Source organism: Pipistrellus kuhlii, unplaced genomic scaffold (genome assembly GCF_014108245.1).
Source record: "Pipistrellus kuhlii isolate mPipKuh1 unplaced genomic scaffold, mPipKuh1.p scaffold_m20_p_4, whole genome shotgun sequence".
Classification (NCBI taxonomy): Eukaryota; Metazoa; Chordata; class Mammalia; order Chiroptera; family Vespertilionidae; genus Pipistrellus; species Pipistrellus kuhlii.
Window position 1 is genome coordinate 63,063,475 of NW_023425540.1, and position 26,645 is coordinate 63,090,119.

The following is a 26,645-nucleotide window of genomic DNA, read 5'->3' on the forward strand; positions in this document are numbered from 1 at the left end:
TTGTTTTGGAGGGGTTTGGGATACAGTGGGCCAGTTTTGTTTTGTTTGGCACTTATTATAGAAAATTGAAAATTTATTTTAAGCAAGCCATACTTTTGATTTAAAAAATGATCAGTATATTAGAAAATCATTTCTGCATTTTTATTCTTTTAAAAATTCTTTTGATGTTTTATATCCCTTCCACTTTGACATTTTTTAAATGTATGGAAATAAATGTCGCAGCTAATCATGCCTAATCAAACTATGGCTTGAAATAATAGGAAAAAATTTCAATGACGCTGCTTCATGTTTTGCATATTATGATTCTGGACATTAGGAGTTTTGGATTTCTAAGTGTTCTATAATACCTGAAAAGTAAATATTTTAAATAATTGTTTCCTCTTTTCTAAACTTTCTAATATTGAAACTATATGTATTTATTCAAAGATAGAAGCACTCTGCTTTCTTGACCTAAAAAGAATCTTCATAATGCTTCTGCCTTTTTAAAAAGTTTTTTTTGTAATTTATTAGCCCATATGTGATAATATTGCTTTTAAATTTAAAAATATTCTAATCTTCATAACACTTCTCTTTCATAATTTTTAAAGAATAATTTCCCTGTTCTATTTTATTTTTTGATATGGATAAAAAAAGGAAAAGTCTAACTTAAAAGTCTAACAGGGAGTAAAATTTATAGCTTTGTTGAGATTAGTTTTAAATATTATAATTGGTAGGTTAATTTTTGCACTGTTTTTGGTGTGTTGTAAGAGAAGAGCATTGTTAAGATTGATCTTATTAATGTGAAATGTTAAAAAGGGATAAATTTTTGCTATGGAATATCCATATACCTGTAAAAATTAAAAATGCATTCTTACTAGCTAGGATTTAGATCTCAGTTTCAACCATTTTTGCTGAACACAAATATATAAAAAACCTTTCTCATAGTGCAGGTCATTCTTTGTTTAGCTATTCAGATTTAATTGTTGCTAGAGAGAAATATCATTACATAAATTATCTTTCAAGTACACCCCATCATAAATACCGTCATAAATTATATCCCACCACTGGCAGGCAAATAATATAGAATACCTAAAACATAGTTCACTTAGTGGTAGGGCTGGTTGTAGACACATTTAGGCTATGTGATGCTCATCTGTTTTTGAGAACCCACAAACTATTCCGAATACAACAATAACTAAAGCAGCATTTGCAGAAGACATGAATTATATGATTCATCAGTTTGCTAACCAGAAAATAGGGATAATCACTGAATAGTGAAGCCAAAGGTCTAATGGCTCCAAGGCTGATCTAGTTTGAGAAGGAGTAGGTAGAAAAAGAAAGAAAGTAGAAAACCAGAGATAAAGGGGGAAGAAGTGAAAACAGTAGATAGTAATTAGAAGCAGCACTACAGTGAAGCAAATCAACTGACACTAGGAGAGAGAAAATCTGAGAATAGAAAGTCAACCAAAACAAGAAACAAGTATGAGTGACTTTCAACATAAGGCAGAGTTCTGAAATCTCTGTTTTTGAAGGCAATATTATGTTGTTCTGCAAACTCACTAACTGAAGCAGCACAGCAGCCTGATAAATTTTATGTTGTAAGCAAGCATTCATGCAGGTTTGAATTACTGTTAAACATAACTATAATGTCCCAAGTGTGTAATTGCACATATATTCAGTATACATTGTTGACCAAGCGTATAAAATAATGTGTTTTAGAAAAATTGTTCTGAGTGCAGCAAAACTTAATATATATTTTTAATTTTTACTATACAAATTTGGCCAAAGGAAAACTGACAACTCTATAGGAGTATTTCATTTTCCTGACAGCTTAATCAGTGTCAAAGTATGGTATATTCAAAATGAAATAAATGCTTGGAACCCCTAAAAATCTGTGTTTTAAAAAAGTGTTTTTCATAAACTTAGTACTATGAGAGTACTTTAAAAGTCACAATTTTCTTGTTCTGGTATAAATCTTCATTTTAATTTTCTTTGAAATAATGGTTTCATAAACTAAGTTATATTTCTTTCTACATGTTTATAATACAGTGTACTAATTCTTTTAGTGACTTAAACATTTAATTATGACTTAAACTTTGTAATATATGAAATGGTAGATGATTTTTTTAGATGTTAGCTTGGCAGGCAAAATTCTCAGCAAACATGTTAATGTATATCAGTAATGTATTTTTAAAAAAGTTTAATTTGCTTTTCAGACTTCAATTATATGTTAATGAAGGATTTATTACTTTCTAATTAATTAAAATTATAGTGCAGGTATATGTTCATGGTGTTCTGAATTATTTCGTTGTTATGGTTAATTTTCAAGGTAGACCATCAACTGAGTAATAAAAATTTTCAAAAAATTAAGTTTTTTTCTGCTAACAGTTAGAAATCCATACTTTTGCTTTTCATTGCATATTTTATAGCAAATAAAAATATTTAAAGTTTTTTTATTTTGTTATATTTGCAATTATAAGAATTGTGAATTGTTTATCTTGATAAATTTACAGTAATGATTTTAATGTCTCCAAATTGAGAATGAAAAATAAAATATAAAATGAGTAAACATCTTATTTTTTTCATTTTTACCACAAGACTGCTAATGACGTTCTAGATATTTTAAAGTATCTTTGACATTTGGTTATTTATATTAAATACAGATCAGAAAATACAGATGTTTTGCTTTTTTCCATTTATTTGTATAAAATAAAAGTTGTGAATTCTGTATTTAATGATTGTACATCAATATATTTACAATCCTATCTAATAAAAAGGAAATATGCTAATTGACCACCACATCTCACAAAGATGGCAGCGCCCAAAGCCAATGAGGAGGTAGTATGTTAATTGATTGCCACACCCTCAAAGATGGCGGAGCCCAGTCCCCTCAGCCCCGCTGGGACAGCAGGCGCGCAGCATGGCATGGCCCACCCTGTGTGCCTGCCTCCAGAGTCTTCCAGTCCCCTCAGCCCCCCAGCTGCCCAGGGCCGGCCCAAGGTTCAGGCAAGCCTTGGATGGTGGCTGCCCAGCCGCCCAGGGCCACTCGAGGTTCAGATAACCAGGGCTGGCCGAGGCTTGTGCTGCTGGCCGGGGCAGCAGCAGAGTTGTGGTGAGGACGTTGCCTTACCCTGATCTCCAGGTTGTCTCCTGTTCCTGTGGGCTCCTGGACTGTAAGAGGGGGCAGGCCAGGCTGAGGGACCCCTCCCCTCCATTGCATGAATTTTCATGCACCAGGCCTCTAGTAAAAAATAAAATCAGCTATTTAAAACATAGTTGAATATGCCAAACACTTGTAATTATCTGATTCACTGCAAAATAACTAGTTATACTAGAAAAGGGAATATATTTTTTGGTTAGAATCCTTGGACAGACTTTGCATTGAGAGTCATATGGTACAAATTTTAAAGTTTTAAAAGCATTAGATTTATTTCATAACTAGTGAGAAAAGCAAATACTTAGATAATAAAGGTAGAGAAAGCATAGAAGATTAAGAAAACACTAAGTCATGCATGTGTAAAATTTTTCAGATAAATATTTTTTTATGAAACATTTCAGCTCTTACCGAGACTCCCTTGCTCTTACTGAGATTAAGTATGTGATCTCTGTGTCTAATCCCATTTTCCTAATATATTTCTGATAGTCCTAAGTACTGCACCAAAGTAGTTTTAATGTATTTCTTTATTATAAACCTATAATGTGGTCAAGAACACATAAAATATACTACCTAAACTATGTACAATTTAGTAGTAGTAAGTACTTTCACTTTGCTATGAAACAAATCTCTAGAACTTTTTCATTTTACAAATTTGAAACTTTATATGCCATAAAAACTTACCCTAATCCCTTTAACCATCCCCTGGCAACCACCATTCTACTTTCTGTTTCCATGAATTTGACTACTTTAGTTACTTCATATAGGGCAGTCTTATAATATTTGCCTTTTTGTAACTGTCTTTTTTCACTTAGTGAAATGTCTTCAAAGATTCATCTGTGTTTTAACATGTGACAGGATTTTCTTCTTTTGTTCACCTGAATAGTATTTTGTTGTATAGACAGGGTGGTGCAAAAGTAAGTTTACATTTGTGAGTACATGAAACACAGTTTATTCTTATTATGAATTATTATATTATTTTGCATAAAAACAACTATAAACCTATTTTACCTCACCCTGTTATACTCCATTCAAATTTTTAGTAAGTCTGTTGAGTTTGAGCTGAAATCCTACAGACAGAATCATACTGTAGCCAGCAGGGTGATTGAAAAGTAGCACTTGAGGGCAGTGATCTCCACATTTTTTAAATTGCATAACCCTCTCCTTGAAACATCTTGAGCAAAACCCCAAGATATGTACATTATTTATCTATAAAAACATGTACTGTTGTTGATCCAGATATTAAACAGTGAGAATTTTTATTTTCTTCTTCCCTTCTTTTTTACTTCTGCCTGCCCTTTTCCTTTTTCCTTCCCCTTTTGCCTTTTTCTTTCCCTCAACTTCCTTCTCCTCCTTATCCACTACTCCTCTCTTCTTTTCTCTCTTCCCTTCTTACCCTTTTCTCTCCTTTGCTTTCTCCTTCCCCACTTGTACTTATTAAAAAAATAAATCTGAATATTTTCCTTCCATATTTCACTGAACCATTTTGACACCAACTGCCTTGGAGACTACCTTGCTCTGTGGTTTGGAGACACAGATCACTGCTTTCTGTTAAGAAATCAGTTCATTTTTATGGACATTTATGAAGCAGGTTCAAGGTACTGTTTGAAGTATTGATCCTAGGAAGATCTTGAGAGTCAATAGTCTTAGTAAAACCTGATAATATCACCTGCCAGACTTTATTTTATCATTAATTTTATTCTATGAAGATTAAGAAGTACCTTAAATTCAATGCTTATTTAATCTCCTGATTTTGTCTTTTCCTTTTATTATCATTTGAAGTTTACTTGTAAAATCACGTTTTACATAGAATTTTGAGAATTTGTTTTATACTTAATTTATGTTCACATACATTTGTAGTACTCACACCCCAAATGATAAAGGAGAATGAATATATTCCCCCCCAAAATTAATTTGGACCTAAATTTGAAAGTTCAGGATATATGCCTCTTAAAGCTTTATGCACACTCTGGCACACTCATGAATAGCCCTATAGATAAGGGTGCCTTAGATTGAGAAGTGGAGAATGATATGGTTCTGTTGGTTAATTTGAGGTCAGTTTTTGAAAGAAATAACCTTTAAGTCTAGGTTCAGAATATTTTGCTGTATCAAACACGGGGCCCTTTAGTCCACAGCCAGTACTCTGTTCACTAGGCCACATCGGCTAGAGCTGATTTTATTTAAAATAATAACCTGGAAAAGTGTTAACTTATTATCCTTCCTTATGTTTTAATTTTAATGAAAGCAGCATAAGTATGTGGTAAAAATCAGCAGTAGAAAAGAGCTTAACAATAAAAAAAATTGTCTTTCTCACTTCTTTGTATCTGCCATGTCCATTCCTTATATGTAGCCTCAACCATTCTCAATTTCTGTTTTGAGTTCTTTTGTGTGTTACTTCAATAATTCTAAGGAAACCACTGCAGAATGTGTTAAGGATGAAGATAGGGCTTCTTGTATGTTCAGTCCACAATCTGGTCATGGAAGCCCACTTTTCAAAAGTATATTCTGTGAATCCAAAGCAACTAAGAAATTTATTTTTTTTAATTCATAAGTTCTATACCTAAAGTTCTTTTTCACTTCTCCCTAATACTATTTTTTTTTCTTTTATCACTAGTAAAGTAGCCATTTACCTCGTTAATAATGGAACTGTAGCATTAGTTTTTAAACAAGGAATGGCAGAAATCTTTTTTCTTCTTAATCAACTATCTTTTATTATATGTGTACATATCTTTCCATTGCCCTCCCACTCCCATACATGCCCTCCCAAATGGCAGAAATCTTTGATACTTATTTATTAGCATTTTCAAAAAGAAACAGTGAGTACTCAATAGCCAAATTGTTTCTATTGCTGCCCTTAAGTTTCATGATCACTCTAACCCAACATGATTTAAATATAAAATTATTTTAGGTCCTGCTGCAAATTGAGGGTGGAGAGGGAGCATCTACCCTAATGACAAGTTACAAACCATTTGTTTGCTAGGAACATCATTCAGGTTATTTTTTTTATAGCATTTCAGATAGTATAACATTCAGTAATATGAACTTGTTTGTCATGTTCCCCCCTATTGTCCTTATTTATTAATAGTATTTTGATAAATAGTTCTATAATTCTGGGATTGAGTCCGTAATTTTAAATATTTTCCCCGACTGTGGTTAATCTCTTATTTTCATGTTGCCTATCTGGGTTCACAGACTATAACTTAAAATGTTTTCTCATTTTAAAAACCCTCTTACGTGTGTTTTTTTAATCTACATTTTTATGACGTTTATTAATTTAGCATTGTTAGAAAATTTTATTTCCCAGAGATCTCCAAAGCTTTTATGAAGCCATCTAATAATTTAAAAACAAAGGCAAAATAGTCATGTTAAATGATAAATTTATGTTAAACCGTAGCCATTATTTGAAAAGTAAAAACAAAAAACAAAAAACATTTATATCCTGAATATTGTACTTAATGAGAATTTGGAAAAATCACTGTTTAAGTTTTAGAATATAAGTAAATGTATGCAAACAGTATATTGGAAAAGTGATTGTTAATTATCAATTACTAATAAGAACAGAGAAAAAAGTATACATTTAATTTAATAGTTCCTTTTAAAACCTTTTGAAAGATTATGTAATAATCATACCACTTTCTAGCCATGTCTTAGAATATTAATTTTATTTAACTTAATTTCCTTTTTCTGAAATTACTAAATTTTTCTGTTAAACTGAGCTTGGCTGTAGCTTGATATAATGCATGAGCATGCTGTTTATGCAAGCGAAGTAGCTTCAGACAATAAGATAAAATTTATTATAGCACAATTATTGCATTCATTTGGGAGGTAAATACATGCTCACTGGAACCATTGAAGGAGAATATTCAAGTGCAGTAATGTGGTGGTGTTTGCCTATCAGATCATACCCGTGTCTAGGAGATCCTTGATTCTTCACTGGTGATTTGTATATGTGACTTAGTGTTCATTAAATATTTGCATATGCTAATTCCTTTAATATTCTAAGTTAAAATACTAAAAGAATACTAACTGTTAAGTGTTTTGAAGTTAAAACAATAGAGATTACATATTCTACGTTTTTGTTATTCCATTGACTACAAAATTCCATTTTCAAACCATTTCTAAAAGTCTGAGTCAGTTTAATTAGTTATGCATTTGAATTTTTTAATTTTCATTGAAAATGTAGTTTTACATGTAGATAAAAGGCCAGTGATTACTGAAGAATCTCCTGAGTTGTTGCCTTTAATTAACATTGACATCCCATGATATTCTTTTTTGTTACCATGATGTTCTTTAAAAAAACAAACAACAATGTAGATAATTTCCTATCATGTGGGGCTCATTTACAAGCAGATATTATATCCTACCACCTACATATACAATGCATGAGTCAACAGACAGTGAGGTAAATTCAAGGTAGTTTTTGTCTCACTTCCTCTATCAATTTTCTTGCCTTACTATCATAATAAGAATCTTAGTTTTGTGTGTATACTTATTTATAGTTAGCCTTAGGTCTTATACAATGAAAATAATACTTAATAATACTTTACTTTGTACTTATTAGTTTCTTCTCTAGTGGAAGAAGGAGAGAAACAGAACACACGTTTTAGGCCATCAAAAGTGTCTGGCAGAGAATCTACCCCAGGGACCTCTTCCTCACCTCCAGTGAGCCAGGAGTCATTGACAGTCAAAGAGAAGTTCATCCCACCTGAGCTCAGTATCTGGGACTATTTCATAGCCAAGGTAATGAAAGTGCTGTCCAGATCAATATTTGCACAGTTAAGTGGAAATGAAAGTGTTTAAAATGAGTGTAATTATTGGTGCTTCCAAATGTTTTCCCACTGTGGTTTAGAAAATTTTCATTTTATCAGGCTACATTCCCCCAAAAAAACAAATATTTTGCCTATATTTCCAACCAGTTTTAAGGCAGTTCCTTGTTAAGTTATGATTTTTTGCATTTTTATGAAGTTCTTATTAAGATGAAAAGATAAATTAGTTAACACCTTAATACCAATGTACTTGGTAGTAAGATAAATTAGTTAAGAAACAATGTACTTGACTGTAAGAAGTTAAACTGCCATCCATATTCTCATTTTTTTTTCTCTATACTACAGGCAGCCCTGCATTGGTTAATATACACAAATTTCATCTGTTTAATTAAATAACATTAGCCCCTCAACAACATGATTCAAGTTTAAGTTAACACAGTATGTTAAATATGAGTAATTACATCAAGTACAAAGTTCCCTGCTGGCTTTTCAGTCCACACATTACAATGAAAATAACAGATGCAGCCAAAACCGGTTTGGTTCAGTGGTAGAGCTTCGGTCTGCGGACTGAAAGGTCCCAGGTTTGATTCCTGTCAAGGGCATGTACATTGGTTGCGGGCACATCCCCGGTGGTGGGTGTGCAGGAGGCGGCTGGTTGATGTTTTTCTCTCATCGACGTTTCTGGCTCTCTATCTCTCTCCCTTCTCTCTAAAAAAATCAATAAAATATATTTTTTTTAAAAAGGAAAATAATAGGTGCACTTCATGATCAGTGACTAACCATAGCAGTTCTTTCAAAGTGAGCTGTTGGTTGGTTATTTAGTATCTGTTGTTCAGTTCATATACAGACAGGAAAAAGAGTTGTGTCCTGCCTCCTTGTCTCCAAGTGACATTTTATAAAATTGGATAATTAGAAGAGGGAATTGGCTGACATTGATGAAAGGGCAACAAAAAGTATGAAAAGGATAGTACTAGAAGTGAAAATTAAAATCAAATGTAAAGTTATGAAAAATTAACTTTGGAATTATTGACTTTACTATATATGTTATATAAAAGACTCTAGATCTGCAGCTAGAGAAATCTAGTTAAGGCCAATTTAGCAACATAAATGAGGAAAATGTGACAAAAGATAAAATGTCCCACAGATAGTGAAATGAGCAACAAACAAGCAAACAAAAAACACCTTCCTGTTAAAGAAACTCTGGGTAATGTTTCACAACATTGAAAGCACATAGCATAAAATGTTGGAAGCTGATACAAACTTAGATAGGATTATGACAGTTTGTCAAGATTAGAAAAAATGCTTTATTGTTTTAGAAGACAAGTACTCAATAAATTTTTTTCAAAAATATAAAGTACTTTAATTCTCAATGTTTCTAACGCTTTACAGTTTATGAAATAAATATTTTTTATATTTTTTATTTTCCTAGCTGACCATAAGAGCTTGTATTGACAAATATTTTTAACAGTAGCAGACTCTTGTAATTTTCCATTGATTATTAAGATTGCTTTGCTTAGACATTTTTACATTCCTGCACTAATTCCACGCAAGTCCTGCTGTATATATCTTCTCCTGTGATCAGACTAATTCCTTATATCCTTAGCTTCTGCGTGTTCTCTTTATTTCCTTGTATTAATTGACATCTCCCTATTATCTCTTGACACCAGTCCCCCTGGCCTGTTAAGCAGCGATTTTTATTTTTCTCTTATCTTTTATGCTTCATTGTAAAGAAGGACATTTGCACAATTATTCATTGAATGTCTTTGTTTCGTCTTCATTTTTGAAGCATAGATTGCTGGATATAGGGTTCTTGACTAACATGTTCTTCTTGTACCTAATCTTCTTATTAAATTTCTGATTGGTCTACTCTTGCCCCAATCGGTATCACAGCCTCAGGATAGATGAGATGTTAGCTTTCCCTAAATGTTTATTATTGAGATATCTGTTGTTTTTGACAGTGCCACTAAGTAGGGAAATTTTATTAAAGTCAGCCTCCATTGGCTAAGAAGCAGAGTTCTTATTCCTCACAGACTGCCCTTCTGGCCCTGATAGAACAATTGTACCACAGAGTGGCAGGGGTGGGGAGGAGGGTAACCCCTGGCTAACATGCCAGATTCTGACTGCTTTACCAGAGATTCAGTAGATATTTTTTATATTTTTTTAATGAGTTATATGCATTTGGTCACTTTTTAATATCTTTAAATGATTATTTTTGAAAATTTTGTGCAATTTTATTATTGCTTTTTGGGAAGAAGATTTACCAAACCTCTTTACTCAGTTGTTCCAGAAGTTCTGTCTTCCCTGCTTTGTTTCTTTATTAAGCTTCCCTAGACCCAAGATTGTATAACTTTTCAAACTTCCCACACTTTCATTCTCATTTTTTTTAATAATTAAAATATATATATATTTTATTGATTTTTTTTCAGGGAGGAAGGGATAGGGACAGAGAGTTAGAAACATCGATGAGAGAGAAACATAGATCAGCTGCCTCCTGCACACCCCCGACTGGGGATGTGCCTACAACCAAGGTACATGCCCTTGACCGGAATCGAACCCGGACCCTTCAGTCCGCAGGCCGATGCTCAGAGCCAAACCGGTTTCGGCTTCATTCTCATTCTTAATTGATGACCTCATCTCTTAAGTCTTTAAAAAATAGATTTAGACAAAACTCTTTTATCATCCTGTCATGAAGCTATAACTGTATTTCCTTTCATCATCTTCTTTCCTCCTCTTATTATGAAGAGACTTCCTATCAAAGACTCCATTTTTATTCTGAATCCCATGTTTGCCTTTTTTTCTATACTCTGCTTTGCCTTCAGTTCTCTCCTCTCTGTTGCCTCCTTCCATCAGGGCAGAAATGTGCTCTCCTGTTTCCCATTCCAAACCCTGCTTTAACCCCCCAAATTTTTAAATTATTCTATTTCTCTGCTTTTTATTTTTTTAAATATGGTTTTATTGATTTCAGAGAGGAAGGGACAGGCAGAGATAGAAACATCAGTGGTGAGAGAGAATTATTGATCGGCTGGGGATTTAGCCTGAAACCTGGGCATGTGCCCTGATCTGGAATAAAACTGTGACTTCCTGGTTCATAGGTTGACGTTCAACCACTGAGCCATACTGGCCAGACTCTGCTTTGTATTCTTATTCAACTTTTTTAAACTATGTGCAGTAGTTGTCCTTATCTGAGGGGAATATATTCCAAGACCCCAGTGGAAGGCTGAATCCAAAGAAGGTACCAGCCCCTCACTACACACACACACACACACACACACACACACACACACACACAACACACAGTTAAAATTTTCACGTACAACTGTAGTCAGCCAGCTGCATACATGAATTGCCAACCATGGATTAAAAATAAAGTTGACCCTTGAATAACACAGGCTTGAACTATGTGGATCTAGTAAAAATCTGCATGTAAATAAATCCAGACAAGTCAAACCCATGTTGCTCAAATCACAATTACATATATTTTGTTTTTTCCTACACATACATACCTAGGATAAAGATGAATTTATAAGTTAGGCCTTGGGGGATGTCCTCCGAGAGGTTTTCAGTGCTGCAGTGGGGGCAGGAGAGGCTCTTGCCACTGCCACTGCAGCTCACCAGCCATGAGCCCAGCTTCTAGCTGAGTGGTGCTCCCCCTGTGGAAGCACACTGACCACCAGGGCTTAGTTCCTGTATTGAGTGTCTGCCCCCTGGTGGTCAGTGCACATCATAGCGTCTGGTTGTTCTGCTGTTTGTTCAATTTGCATATTAGCCTCTTATTATATAAGATGCTTTTTATTTTTTTAACACAGTAGATACCTGATAAAATTTTGTTGAATGGATAAATAAGTAAGGAAATTGTGTAAAGTGATGTCAAAGGCATAGAATGTCAAGCAAAAAGAGGCAGCTCTGTTCAGTTTTTCTCAGTGATTATAGCATTGGCTCATGGACCAAAGGGTCATGGGTTTGATTCACAGTCAAGGGCAAGTACCTCAGTTGCAGATTCCCCAGCCCTGGTAGAGGCATATGCAGGAGACAACCAATCAATATATCTCTCTCACATTGATCTCGATCTCTCTGTCTCTCTTCCTCTCCCTCCCACCCCCCTCTCCCTTCTTCCTCCCTTTTACTCTCTAGAAATCAATGGAAAAAATTAAATGCTGGATTTACTTCTTATAACAAAATATCTGAAAATGGGATAAATTGTTAATATTGGACTATGTAATTCAAAGTATTAAATCAGATAGTTCATGGTCAATTCTGTAACTTTTTTATTTTAGCCTTTTTTACCCCCTTCCCTAAGTAGAGAATATGATTCAGAGGAGAGTGTGGACAGTGATGATGATGATGATGATGAATATGATGTTTCAGCTTCAGATTTTCATCTCCAAGAGCATTCTAATTCAAATTCATACAGGTATGGGATACTTAATGTTAAGTTTTGTTTTTTTTAAATGATGTCATATATGATATTTTTGAAAATAGTACATGTGAAACTAGTGGCTTAGGACTTACTAGGTATACAAGTTAATAATGCGGATTTTATAATCAAAGAAAACATGATAATTTCAAAAGAAACATCAAAAGTGTTTTATTCAAAGTAATGTCCATTACTAGCTACACATTTCCCCCATCTTTCAGGTGATTTGTGGATACCATTCTAATAGAACTTGTCTAGTTTTGAGGCAAACCATTCAGAGACCCAATTTTCCACTTCTTCATATGTTTTGAAGTGCTGCTCAGACAGTGCATATGCCAACGATCAGAACAAGTGGTAATCTGAAAGAGCAAGGTCTGGCGAATACAGCGGGTGGGTTAATATTTCTCAGGCAAGATCTTTTCACGTGTCTTTAACTGGTTTTGAAGTGTGTGATGGTGCTTTGCCGTGTCTTCTGGAACATTCTGGTCATTTCATGATCAAAGTGTGGTTCAAATTGATTATTTGTTGTCAGTGGTGATCAGAATTAACGGTTTCACCTAGTTTTAGAAGCTCATAATATACCACACCTTCCTGATCCCACCGAAAGCAGAGCATTGTCTTCTTTCCGAAGCAATCTGGCCTAGCAGTTGATATTGATGGTTGACCTGGATCAACCCATGATTTTGTGCATTTGGGATTCTCAAAAGAAATCCACTTTTCATTGCCAGTCACAATTTGATGCAAGAAAGACTTTGTTTTGTGCCATTGAAACATTTTACTGATGACTTTTCGGTTTTCCTTTCGTTCAGTTGATGTGGCACCCATTTTTCTTCCTTTAAAATCTTTCCCATTGCTTGTAAATGATTGGAAATTGTTTGATGATCAACATTTAATCTTTCTGCAAGTTGTTTTTGAGTTTGACACACATCTTCATCCAATAGTGCTTGTAATTGTTGGTCTTCAAACTTTTTCAGTTGACCTGTACATTCTTTGTCTTTCACATCAAAATCATCACTTTTAAAGCATTTAAACCAAATGGAGCATATTCATCATAAGCTTCCCGAAGTATACGATAACCTTTTCTTCAAAATAATGAGTTAAAACTTTCCGCAAATGCTGTTTTTTGGCACAAAATTCAACATTTTTAAGTGTAAAATGATGTTAACACCTTCAGAAAATTTGATATATGAAGTTTTGAAGCTTGTCAATACAACACAATAGCATACATATCAAATCGCATATTTATCAACATGTGTAACTTCATTTATTGAAAAAAATCTGCATTATTAGCTGATACACCTAGTATAACCACATTTAATTTAGATTTCTTTAATTGAAATTGGTAAATTCCCTTTCTTAATAATTCCATAGGTGACCTTTACTTTTTATTAGTCCTCAGAAATGTTGCTATCAGATTATCCTTTGTCCTTTGTTTCCTAATATAAATAAATCCCACTGTTTTATCCTAGAAAATCTAATGTCTTTTAGTAAACATTAGTATGCTAATATGTCAATGATCATGGTTTTAAAAATGATTTCCATATATGATAAGGATCATAAATGTTCAAAACATTCACCCTCAATGAGTATTATTCTTATATGTAGGAGTGCTGATATATTATCTTGATTTTATTAAAGTGTTGATTTCTTCCTGTTTATCTAATTTTTAATATATGAAATATTAACATGGCTCAAAAATCAAACTGTGTAACTCAGCAACAAAAGCTCAACTCATTTAAAAACTAGCAAATGATTAGAATAGACATTTTCCAAAAAAAGTTATACAAATGACCAATGAAGGTACTCCTTTATTGAAAAGCACATGAAAAAAATTGTTCACTATAGCTAATCAATAGGGAAATGCAAGTCAAAATTACTATGAAAGATGATCTCACACCCATTGAGATGGCTACTATAGAAAAAAAAACACATCCAGAAAATAAAAGTGTTGCAAGGATGTGAGAAACTGGAACCCTATTCAATGTTGGTGGGAAAGTAAAATGGTGCAGTCATCATGGAAAACAGTATGACAGTTCCTCAAAAATTAAAAATAGAATTATATGTTCCATCAATTTGACTCCTGGTATATACCCAAAAGAATACAGAGCAGGTTATTAAACAGGTATTTGTATACCCATGTTCATAACAACATTATTCATAATAGCCAGTGGGATAGAAGCAACCTGAGTATCTATCAACAGGTAAATGCATAAACAAAATGTGATATAGATGTACAATTAAATATTATTCAATATTTAAAAGTATAGAAATTGTCATACATGTTACTATGACATGGATGTATCTCAACAACATTATGCTAAGCAAATTAAACCACAAAAAGAAAAGTACTGTATAATTTTACTTATATGAGATACCTAGAGAAATCAAATTCATAGACAGAAAATAGAATGGTGGTTGCCAGGGGCTAGGAGAAGATGGAAATGGAGAATTGTTGCTCAGTGGATATAGAGCTTCAGTTTTACAAGATGAAAAGGATTCTGGAAACAGATGGTTACACAATATAAATATATATTTAATGCAACTGAACTGTATGCTTGATAATTAGGATGATAAATTTTATGATTTGTTTTGTTTACCACAACTGAAAGAAATAAAAACCCATTACTCTAAGAAATAAATGTGTCACTTGAAATAAAAGAGAAGCTGAAATATTTAACAATCCTACCTAATAAAAGAGCAATATACAAATTAATCATCACTCCACTACATTCACAAGCCATGCCCATCAACCACACCCACCAGCCAATCAGAGCGAGTATGTAAATAAACCCAACCAAGATGGCTCAGCCACAGAAAGCAGGAAGGAGAGTTGGGTTTCTCTGGCAATGGAGAAAGCCAAGCTTTCTGCCTGCCCTTGCTGGCCTAGACCTCCACTCAAGGCTACACAGTTTCAAATATAGAAGGTAAACAAATCCAAACAGAAATTGCTGCCAGCTACAGAGCGAGCAGGAGCCTTGGCTTTGCTCCATGCTACAAAGTTTCAATTGTAGAAGGTAAATAAATTCCAGATACCAGGGTGTCAGCTTGGATTGCCAGGGGGAGTCGCTGGCCTCTAAACCACCACAGGCCCCTTGCTCAGGCCACCCCACGCCCACCTTGATTCAGGACACCCTTCAGGGCAAACCAGCTGCCCCCCACCTGTGCACCAGGCCTCTGTCCTATCTAATAAAAGAGCAATATGCAAATTGACCATCACTCCAACACACAATAGCTGCCCTCATGTGGATACAAGATGGCCCCCACAAGATGGCCAGCAGGGGAGTGCAGTTGGAAGGTACCAGGTGAGAATAGCTGAGAGGGACCAGGCCTACAAAGAAGGGCAATTAGAGGCAATCAACCCTGCAGGGGAGGGCAGTTAGGGGTGTCCAAACTGGAAGAGGACGGAAGTTAGGGGCAAACAAACTGTCAGGGAAGCAGTTAGACATCAGTCAAGCGGGGCATGGGAGTGGTTAGGGGGTAATCAGGCTGGCAGGCAGAAGTGGTTAGGGGCACTCAGGAAGGCAGGCAGGTGAGCAGTTGGGAGCCAGCAGTCCCAGATTGTGAGAGGGATGTCCAACTGCCCGTTTAGACCTGATCCCGGTGGGGTCCCAGATAGGAGAGGGTGCAGGTTGGGTTGTGGGACACCACCACCCTCTCCCCCCCATGTATGAATTTTGTGCACCGGGGGTTTAGTAAAAACATAAAGCTGTATAGAAATGTGAAATCAGAAGTCTCACCATTTCTCTCTTCCAGCTAATTTCTCTTCTACAGCCTCCAATTTCTGGCTTATTTTTCTGTTTGCAGAATTAAGCATGTGTGTGTACGTGTGAAATCATATATTTCCCCTTTAGGTAGCATACTTTATGTAGTGTCCTGTAAATTTTGTCAATATGTACTGGAGTTCACACCATATTAATACTTAAAGATAATTTCTTTAACATTCTTTAACACATTAAGGCCCTGTCAGTCACTGGTGACTGACACTATACTTTCCCTCTGGAAGACAAAACAGGCTGGGCACTTAACATATTAAAAATGGCTAACCTAATATTCTGTTACAGAGCTTTAGATAATTTAACCAGTACCCTCTTGATGTATAATTTGATTGTTTCTAGTCTTTTGCTATTGTAGATAATGCAGACTTGAGTACTACATGCATATGTGTTTTCTTTTTGCTTTTGTGGAAGTATATAATCGGGATAAATTACTAGTAGTGGAATTGTTCGGTCAGAGAGTGGTTACTCTTATAAATCCCTGAGTAAAAATTAACAAATCTACTGTTGGCTTTATTTCTAGTTGGTCATTGATGCGCTTGGCAATGGTGCAATTGGTACTCAACAACTTGAAGACTTTCTATCCCTTTGCAGGTCATGATCTTGCAGGTAAAAAATATTTTATTTATTTGTTTTTTAAAATATATTTTTATTATTTTTCTTTAGAGAGAGAAACATTGATGAGAGATCAATGTCAATTGGCTGCCTCCTACATGCCCCCTTCTGGGGAACAAGCCTGCAACCTAAACATGTGCCCTTATTGGAAATCAAACTGGTAACCTCTTGGTGCATGGTCTGATGCTCAACCATTGAGATATATATACTAGCTGGGCTAAAAAATATTTTAACATGAATTAATATTGCCCTTGCTTTTGATTTACTGTTTTGTATATTTTCAAATAATGGAGAAAAAGTTAAATAACTTCCTATTGTAGAAGATAGGTTTTTGTTTACTAAACCAACCATCTATAGATATGTCTGCTACCTTGTTAGTGCTCTTAGGAGTACAAGAAACCAGGAAATTTGAATCTGATGTGGTTGAATTTATTGAGACTGTATTTATAGCCATAGCTGAGATATTGGGAGATTTAATAGTGATAGACAGACACATAGAAAACTAAGTAAATGCGAAAAGTTAGTGATTAACTCCAAGGGAGGAAACGTAGTATAGGAAAGAAAGAGGCATGTTAGGATACTAAGGGGTTCATCTGTGATCTGTATTTTATATATATATATATATATATATATATATATATATATATATATATATATGTGTGTGTGTGTGTGTGTGTGTGTGTGTGTGTGTGTGTGTGTGTGTAAACTAAAATGCCAATTTAATAAAAAAATTATTATGTGATTATATTGGAATGATGGAGAGAGAAGTTTATTCTTATATTCTATAGCAGTATATCAGAAGGTCATTTCTAAAATTAAAAGATTAAGAATTCACAGTATGAGCCGAAACCGGTTTGGCTCAATGGATAGGCTTGGGGACTGAAGGGTCCCGGGTTCGATTCCGGTCAAGGGCATATACCTTGATTGCGGGCATATCCCCAGTAGGGGGTGTGCAGGAGGCAGCTGATCGATGACTCTCTCTCATCCATGTTTCCAACTCTCTATCTCTCTCCCTTTCTCTCTACACAAAATCAATAAAATATATTAAAAAAAAAAAAAAAAAGCAGTATGAGCATGTTTAGATTTTTGTAGGTAAAGAGCTAAAAGTTGAGAATAGGATTAGGATTCAAGAGTATAGAAGTGTAGAACTGGAAGGTGCTGCATTTCATAGTATTACATAATTTTTTTTTAACTTTTGTGAATTATCTAATTTTCTAAGCAAATTGTAGTTATATGCTATACAGACATTGGGCTGATAAAAAGGTTAAAGCAATTAATTTTCTTCCCAGACATCTATATATATAAAAAACCAGTGACCATATCAGCCATAAAAACCATAACGACTAGTTGCTATGATGCTCACTGTGGCCAGCAAACAGGCCCAATCAAGGGTGGGGCCAGCCAGCCAACCTCACGACCACTCCCTACTGTCGGCCTGCCCCTGATCAAACTCTCCCACCCTGATCAAGAGTGGGCCTCTGGCCGGGACCGGTTTGGCTCAATGGATAGAGCGTGGGCTTGGGGACTGAAGGGCCCCGGGTTCGATTCCAGTCAAGGGCATGTACCTTGGTTGCGGGCATATCCCCAGTGGGGGGTGTGCAAGAGGCAGCTGATCAATGACTCTCTCTCATTGATGTTTCTAACTCTCTCTCTTCCTTCCTCTCTGTACAAAATCAATAAAATAAATTAAAAAAAAAAAAAAAAGGGCCTCTAAGTGTCCCCTCCCTTCCCCCCAGCCAGCCTTGCCTCTGATCAGCCCTCCCCATCACTATAGGCCTATAGCTCCTCCCCCCAGGCCTGCCTGCCCCTGATGGAATCTTCAACCCCAATAGGGAGTGGGGCTGGCTGGCCAACCTCCTGCAGCCCCTCTCCCTGGCTGGCCATATACCTGATGTGCCCTCACCACCCTGATTGGCCAGCAGCCCCTCCCCCCAGCCTGCCCTCCCCAATAGAGGGCAGGGCCGGCTTGCCAACCTCCTGCAGCCCTTCCCCTCACCTGTCCCCACCCCAGATCAGCCCCCTATCCCATCAGGGGCAGGGCCCCACTGACCAACTACCCATGGCCCCTCCCCCAGGCTGCTGGCCCCTGATCAGTACCCCCTAACCAGCCAGCCCACTGCCCACAGCCCCTCCTCTTGGCCTGGCCCCACCCAGGTCAGCTCCGCAACACCAATTGAAGGGTGGGCTGGCCTGTCAACCTTCTGCCATCTCCTCCTCCCTACAGGCTCAGCCCCAATCTGCCCTAATCAGAGCTGGGTCGGCTGGACCCTACCTGTGCACAAATTTGTGCACCAGGCCTCTAGTAGTTTTATAACATTCAGGTAAAAAATTTTATGTGAAATTAAAGTCAAAAGCAGTAATTGACATAGCAGTCATTTAAATTACATCATAAATATTACTCCAAGTAGTAGTTGTAAATCTTTGATGTAATTTTGACTTAGATTGCCCATTTTTTAAAAAATATATTTTATTGATTTTGTACAGAGAGGAAGGGAGAGGGATAGAGAGCTAGAAACATCAATGAGAGAGAGTCATCGATCAGCTGCCTCTTGCACACCCCCTACTGGAGATATGCCCACAACCAAGGTACATGCCCTTGACCGGAATCGAACCCAGGACCCTTCAGTCCCCAAGCCGAAGCTCTATCCATTGAGCCAAACCGGTCTTGGCAGATTGCCCATTTTTGGTTATTGTCCTTGGCCACCTAATTACGTTGAAATGTTACACAGATTTATGATATCCTTTTTTAAAATACTTATTTTTTGTAATTGCTTTTAGAGAGGAAGGGAGAGGGAGAGAGAGAGAAACATCAATGATGAAAATCATTGATCAGTTGCCTCTTGCATGCTCCCTAATAGGGATCAAGCCTGTAACCTGGTCATTGACCTTCCAGTTTAGAGGTTGGCGCTCAACCAGTTAGCCAAACCAGCTGAGTGGTATCCTTTTTTTATACTCTAGAATTCTATGCCCTCCTCTTTCACATCACCTCTGACGAAATGTGTGTTAATATCTAAGTCATTCTTACAGTTGAATATATATAGCATTTTACTACAGAAGATAAATGTGGGTCAATTTTATTTTCTCATTTTAGAGCTTCCTGTTAGTTCACCACTTTGTCACGCAGTTCTAAAAACTCTTCAATGTTGGGAACAAGTTCTTCTCCGACGACTTGAAGTCCATGGTGGGCCCCCTCAAAACTATATTGCAAGTTATACTTCTGAAGAGAGTTTGTCTGCAGGTCCTGCAATTCTCCGCCATAAAGCTTTGCTGGAACCTACAAACACTCCTTTCAAGTAGGTTTTACTATGGATATTGTTTTTAAGTATGAGTTTTACTAAATCGAGAGTGGGTTCAGGTAGTATTTGAAGAAAAAATATTTAAGTATTTTTATGTATAATATGCTCTTTTAGGCTCATCTCTTTGTCTTTGTGTAATGCGTATTATAGACCTGAGGGTAGCAAATATTTCCTGCAGAGGTCCAAATAAGTAAATATTTTGGCTTTGGGGACCTTACAGTTCTTGTGGCAACTATTCAGCCTTGCCATTCTTGTATAGTGAAAGCAACTATGAATTGTAAGTAGTAAGTGAATGGGCATGGCTGTTACATAATAAACTTTATTTTTAAAACTGGAAGGCAGGCTTGTAGTTTACGCACCCACTCTCAAGCAGTGCTATTCAAAATAGCCAGCAAACTGGATTGCTGTTTGTGAGGTGAAAAAGGTAAATCAGTGCAGTGCTTGCTTCATCAAAGTCTTGCTATAGTGACTTAATCTAGTTCATTTACATTTTCTTCTTAATCTGTTACCTCATTGCACATCAGTAACAGATTTCATGGACTGGTATGTGTTCACAGACAACACTTTTAGTAGCTCTGCTTGTAGATCTCTTCTAGGTGAGGGGTCAGCAGACTGCAGCCTATGGGCCAAATTCATCCTTCCTCCTATATTGTAAATAAAGTTTTATTGGATTACAGCCATACCCTTTCATTTTAATATCATCTCTGCCCCTTTCTCACTTCATTGGCAGAGCTGAGTATGAAAGACCATGTGGCCTACAGAGCCTAAAATATTTACCATCCATTCCCTTAAGAAAAAGTCTACTAGTACTGGTTGCTGCCCAGAATGATTTGTCTGATTCTAGTTAATTATTATTATAAATATTTATATAATACTAAGTAGATATGGTCAAGTTAATCAGAATTTTAGGTGTATAATTAAATATATTGTTTCTCTATAGATCCAAACACCACCTGGCACTGTCTGTGAAAAGACTTTGGCAGTACTTGGTGAAGCAAGAAGAAATTCAAGAAACCTTTATCAGAAATATATTTACAAAGAAAAGGTGCCTAAATGAGGTTGGTATTAGTTAAAACCTGCTTACTGTTTTGTTATTGAAATCTTTTATATTATGTAGCCATAAAGAATAAGTTGCCTTTTATAGACTATTTAACTCATTTTAACTCTGGCTGGTTAACTCAATTGGTTGGAGCATCATCCCAACACACCAAAGTTAGGGGTTCGATCCCAGTTCAGGGCACATAAAAGAATCAACCAATAAATGCATAAATAAGTGAAACAACAAGTTGATGTTTCTCTCTTTCTCTCCTTCCCCCCTCTGTCTCAAATCAATAAATAAAAAAATAAAAATAAAAATAACTTTGCCCTAGCCAGTTTGGCTCAGTGGATAGAGTGTTGGCCTGCAGACTGAAAGGTCCTAGGTTCCATTCTGGTCAAGGGCATATGCCCAGATTTTGGGCTTGGTCCCCAGTAGGGGGCATGCAGGAGACAGCAGATCAATGGTTTTCTCTCATCATTGATGTTTCTATCTCTCTCCCTTTCCCTTACTCTCTGAAATCAATAAAATATATTAAATAATAAAATAAAATAAAACTAATTTTTATATCATAAAGATAGCCTATGCAGTTAATGTATAGAAAAGTAATTGAATAAGAAAGAAAGAGGGTCAGTATTTTCTTAAATCTATTTAAAGTAACTAATTCAGATATCTTTGGGACCTTTCTCCCCAAAAGATATTGGTTAAGATTCTGTATCTTTGTTTCCTCTTTTGAACTGTCATGATCACAATTTAAGAGACAAAGTAGAAAGTTCCCATGATTTTCATATGACAATTAAATGAAGTTTATCTTAGAAGTTTAATTGAAACTGGGTGTATATACTGAAAACATTTCAAATATGTACATTCAAATATGTTTTTTTTACTCTGTTGATTATGCTACTTAATGAAATTTTGCAAACTCTAGTTTATAGGTTGATTATACCTCGATGTTATCATTATAACGATTCTTCTCAGTTCAGTGCTACTAAAAACTTTCAATTTGTTGTAATGGGAAATTTGTACCTGAATGTAAATTAACATTTTGTTTCCTTCATTGAGACAATTTTGCTATTAAAAAATATAGGGTAAATAAACAGTGGATTTAGTGATTTAGTTAATTCCTTATCTTTTTATGGACCAGTAAAGTGTTCAAGACTGGCAATTGGTCTGTGATACCCTCAACTAGTCTGAAGGAAAAAGGATGATATTTCAGTTGGATACATTAGAAAATAGAATGGCTTCTTAATAGACAAGATAGCAAAAAGCAAGATGACATCTAACCTCATTGAAAAAAGGAAAATTACATATAATTCATTGTCTCTCAGTCTAAGCACTAATTTATTATAGGCAATTGTACATGCTGTTAATTACTATTTGCCTGTTTACGTAAATATATATTAGCCAGGCCAAGAAACAATATTTAGTGTTTTTGCTAATTTAGAAGACTTAACATATGTACCTTAGTACAATATAATGTACCTTAGTATAATATTGAAATCTGAGCAAATAATAAATCCAATAGATACAATACAAATGTAAATATTTCTATATAACCTTAAGTAAGCTATATCTTAAATATTTAGCATATGAAGTACTATTAAAACAGTTTAAGCAAATTTTGGGATGAATAAAATTGAAAGTGGATTTACTAGATAAGAGTGTCAGACTAATTAGCATATGTTTACAGATGAGGCATTGTTTCTTATTTTAAATATATGTTTGCCTAAAAAATTTATTATAACTTAAAGTATTCTAATAATAGTGTATAAAGCACTGTTGATTGCTATGAATAAAAAGCATGTTTACTGTGCTTACTTCATTTTCTCTGATTACCTTGTTATATGAATATGTAAATTTGGGATAATAACTTCAACTACAAAATCATTTTTAAAAAAACATTGTCATGTTTGATTACTATAACTGTAAAAATAAAAACATTTCTCTATCTCTGATACATTTAGTATATTTGTAAAATGAAATAGTTCTCAAAACAAACAAAATAAAAGATTATTGTATCACTAGATTGTCCAATAGAATTAGGGGATAGAATCATTAAGGAGATAGACTAACATAAGGAAGCCAGAGTGAGTAAGGAAAGAGAGCAGATAAATAAAGTTATTTTTTATTATAACAATTTTATTCAAAAGCAGAATTATGAATACTGGAATAAAAGCTGTATCTCTATCAGTAAGCTAAATGTTTTCTAAGTATTTTAATGTGTGTGTTTTGTTTTATTTTAAATCTACAAAATGACTATAATACCTTTCACTTTGCTGTGTTTTAACCAGTACATTTAACTTATTTAAAAACTTGGCATGATTAACGGTAGTTATTAGATGGCAGATAATGGGGAATATTTTGCAAGTGCTTCTGTTCTTTATTCCTTTATGTCTTTGAAAATGAAATTTTCTTTACCTGATGTTAAAATTCTATTGTGTTCTCAGATCTTTCCTTTCCTATATAATGTAGTTTTTAGTGCTAGATGCATTTTTAAAACAGAAGGCCTTCTTTATTTGTATTTATTTAGAAATTAAGTGCAGATAGCTACAAATAGACTACATCTAAATCATTCCTGACCAAATAAAAAAATCTTGGCACCCTGATTCCTTTTTCTGTTTACTTTTGTTTTCTGAGAAAAACTAAAGGTCTTGAACCAGCTCTTTCTTCAACTAGTGTTAATATTCCCTCTTAAGGAGCATGTGTGCCTAAAACCCATATGATTTTATTAACCACTGTCACCTCAATAAATTCAATTAAAAAAAATGAGAGAGAAAAAGAGACTCTACACCTTTAAATAACAACCTTATTAGGATAGTATTAGTATGTTGTTGGATACACATATACTAAATTAATAAAAAGTAAGTGTACTTTTACTATTTCACACACACAAAAAAAACCCTCATGTATGCTTCCAAGCAGTTTGTTGAGTATTTCTGCCTCAATCAAGACAAAGTGAGAATTAGAAATAAAAATTTTTTAATTGTGATGTTTTCATGAAGAGTGAGGAGACAAGAAATAGTACTGTATAAGAGAACAATTTGACTTTAATTTTCAGTTGATAGTACTCTGGCACCATTAGCTCTGAAATTTGTAATATAAAGTACTTGGGCTTTAGTATCAACATTTCAAAGTTAAATGAGTAAAAATTTCTTAGGAGGTTGAATAAAATTTATAATGGTTGTTAATGAATCTTGAAGGATTAAGTTTTCCCTAACCCCTTATTCTGCACCCCCACACATGCTTCTTTTAAGATATATGAAATTTTAAAAATAATAACTCAGTCCAATATTACTAAATTTGGTGAAAAATATAATTTAAAAAATATCCCTAGTATTTTGCATGTTTCATTGCATCTTACTCTTTGTCATGTGATTATTCTTTCTTGATGAAGTCATTAGAGGACAACTGTGAAACCATCAAAAATTCTATGATGGAGGAGCCAAACATCACTAAGGTACAAATCATCATTCAACTGGAATTAGAAATTGCATTCTTTAACAAGAAAAACAAAATGTTTCCATTTAACTTTGGACTGGACTTTGTTTCCAATGCAGTTAAATTACTGTTTCTTCCATTTATTCTTTTATTTTAACAACTTAAATATTGCAATCATAACATTGTTTCTGTTTTATTAATAAGAGAATGCAATTTTAAAGGGAGTTGAATGTATCTTGTTTTGGCTACAGATTTTTTTCATAGTAAATACAACTAAAGTTCTTAATAAAGTGTAATTAAAATAGCCATTATAGAAGTATAGTAGCATTGTTCTATTTTTGCAAGTATCACTTTTTAAGTTAAAACTACCTCTTCTTTTATTAAGTGAGTGAATCAGTTTTAGGAGGTTATTAGAAAAAATAGTAAAATAAGGATAAGGATATTATACAAATTTAAGATTTTGCCTTCTGCATTGATAAGAGTTTCTAGAGACAAGGTCATTAACTTCTTTCTGGAACAGCTAGGGAAAAAGCCTTGCTAATGCAGATTTCCCTTACAAATGTAAGTCTTTTATAAAGGTTAATTTCTATTTGTTTTCAGAGCTTCTTCGAAGTCTGCTGTTTCTTAATTAGCCTAATTTTTATGCCAGAAAGACATATTTTGGGTTGGCAAGTTCTATTTCCCTATATTTTCTAGGCAGCCAACCTGTGTAGCACATTAGTGTACTATAGACTGTAGACAATTATAATGTTCTAGAGGCCTGGTGCATGAAATTCATGGGTGGGGGGTAGTGTCTCTCAGCCCAGCCTCACACTCTCCAATCTGGAAATGATACTGCCTGGTAAGATCGGGCCTAAACGGGCAGTCAGACATCCCTCTCACAATCCAGAACTGTTGGATCCAAACTGCTCGCCTGTCTGCCTTCCTGATTGCCCCTATCCCCTTCTGCCTGCCAGCCTGATCACCCCCTAACTACTCTTCTGCCAGCATGAATGATGCCTAACTGCTCCCCTGCCAGCCTGTTTGCCCCTAACTGCCCTCCCCTGCAGGCCTGGAACCCCCAAACTGCTCTCCCCTGCAGGCCAGGGTCCCCCACAACTGCCCTTCACGCAGGCCCCCAACTTCCCACCTCTACCAGCCTGGTCACCCCTAACGCTCTTCCCCTGCAGGCTTGATCACCTCCAACGGCCTTCCCTTGCAGGCATGGTCCCTCCCAACTGCCCTCCCCTGCTAGCCATCTTGTGTCCACATGGGGGCAGGATCTTTGACCACATAGGGGCAGCCATTTGTGTGTTGGAGTGACAGTCAATTTGCATATTACTCTTTTATTAGATAGGATAGAAGCATGGGGCAGCCTGGGCGAGGGGACTGTGGTGGTTTGCAGGACAGCCATGCTCCCCGGCAACCCAAGTGGAGGCCCTGGTATCTGGGATTTATTTATCTCCTATAATTGAAACTTTGTAGCCTGGAGTGGAGCCAAGCCTCCTGCTCGATCCATGGCTGCAGCCATTTTTGTTGGGATTTATTTATCTTCTATAATTGAAACTTCGTAGCCTTGAGTGGAGGCCTGAGCCCGACAAGGTGTGAGGAAAGCTTGGCTTCTTCCATTGCTGGGGAAACCCACGCCTCCTGCTCACACTATGGCCGCAGCCATCTTGTTTGGAGTTAATTTCATACCCGCTCCTGATTGGCTGGTGGGCATGACTTGTTGGTGTAGCAGAAGTACGGTCAATTTGCTTATCATTCTTTTATTAGATAGGATTGACAGTGTTACAAGGGCTACAAAGTTGTTAGGTGATAGGACTTTTTCAGCTCTATTATAATCATATTGTATCGCAGTTGTATATGCTATCTGTCCTTGACCAAACATTGTTATGTGGTGCATAATTGTATTGAGATAATAAAATTACTTTCTTTTCTTTTTTTAGTCTATTAATATGGCTAAATAGATTGATGGATCAACCTTGCATTCCTAGTGTAAGCCCCATTTATGACCATTAGGAGTTCTTTTTTACATATTGTTAGATTTGATTTGTTAAAATTTTTGTTCAGAATTTTTGCATTTGTGTACATGAGGGATATTGCTTTGTAATTTTCTTACATTTTTTTTTCTGGGGGGGGGGGGTGTTGAGTTCTTCATTGGTTAGTTTTAAACTAATCCTGCCTTCATAGAG

General features: G+C 35.5%; 1 protein-coding gene across 13 annotated transcripts in view; it reads left to right on the forward strand.

Annotated features, from left to right (window-relative positions):
- The window catches only part of DMXL1 (Dmx like 1), a 128,795-nt gene that overhangs the window by 74,498 nt on the left and 27,652 nt on the right, over positions 1-26,645 (forward strand). For 8 of the 13 annotated variants that reach the window (XM_036408871.2, XM_036408870.2, XM_036408862.2 and 5 more), the window contains 6 exons: positions 7,695-7,873; positions 12,174-12,310; positions 16,610-16,695; positions 19,793-19,994; positions 20,938-21,055; positions 24,428-24,490. In XM_036408871.2, the coding sequence (XP_036264764.1) occupies positions 7,695-7,873; positions 12,174-12,310; positions 16,610-16,695; positions 19,793-19,994; positions 20,938-21,055; positions 24,428-24,490 (785 nt within the window). Of the gene's footprint in view, positions 1-7,694; positions 7,874-8,244; positions 8,400-12,173; positions 12,311-16,609; positions 16,696-19,792; positions 19,995-20,937; positions 21,056-24,427; positions 24,491-26,645 lie in introns of those variants that run through there. The other 5 variants (XM_036408863.2, XM_045571865.1, XM_036408865.2 and 2 more) reach the window with 3 other exon arrangements.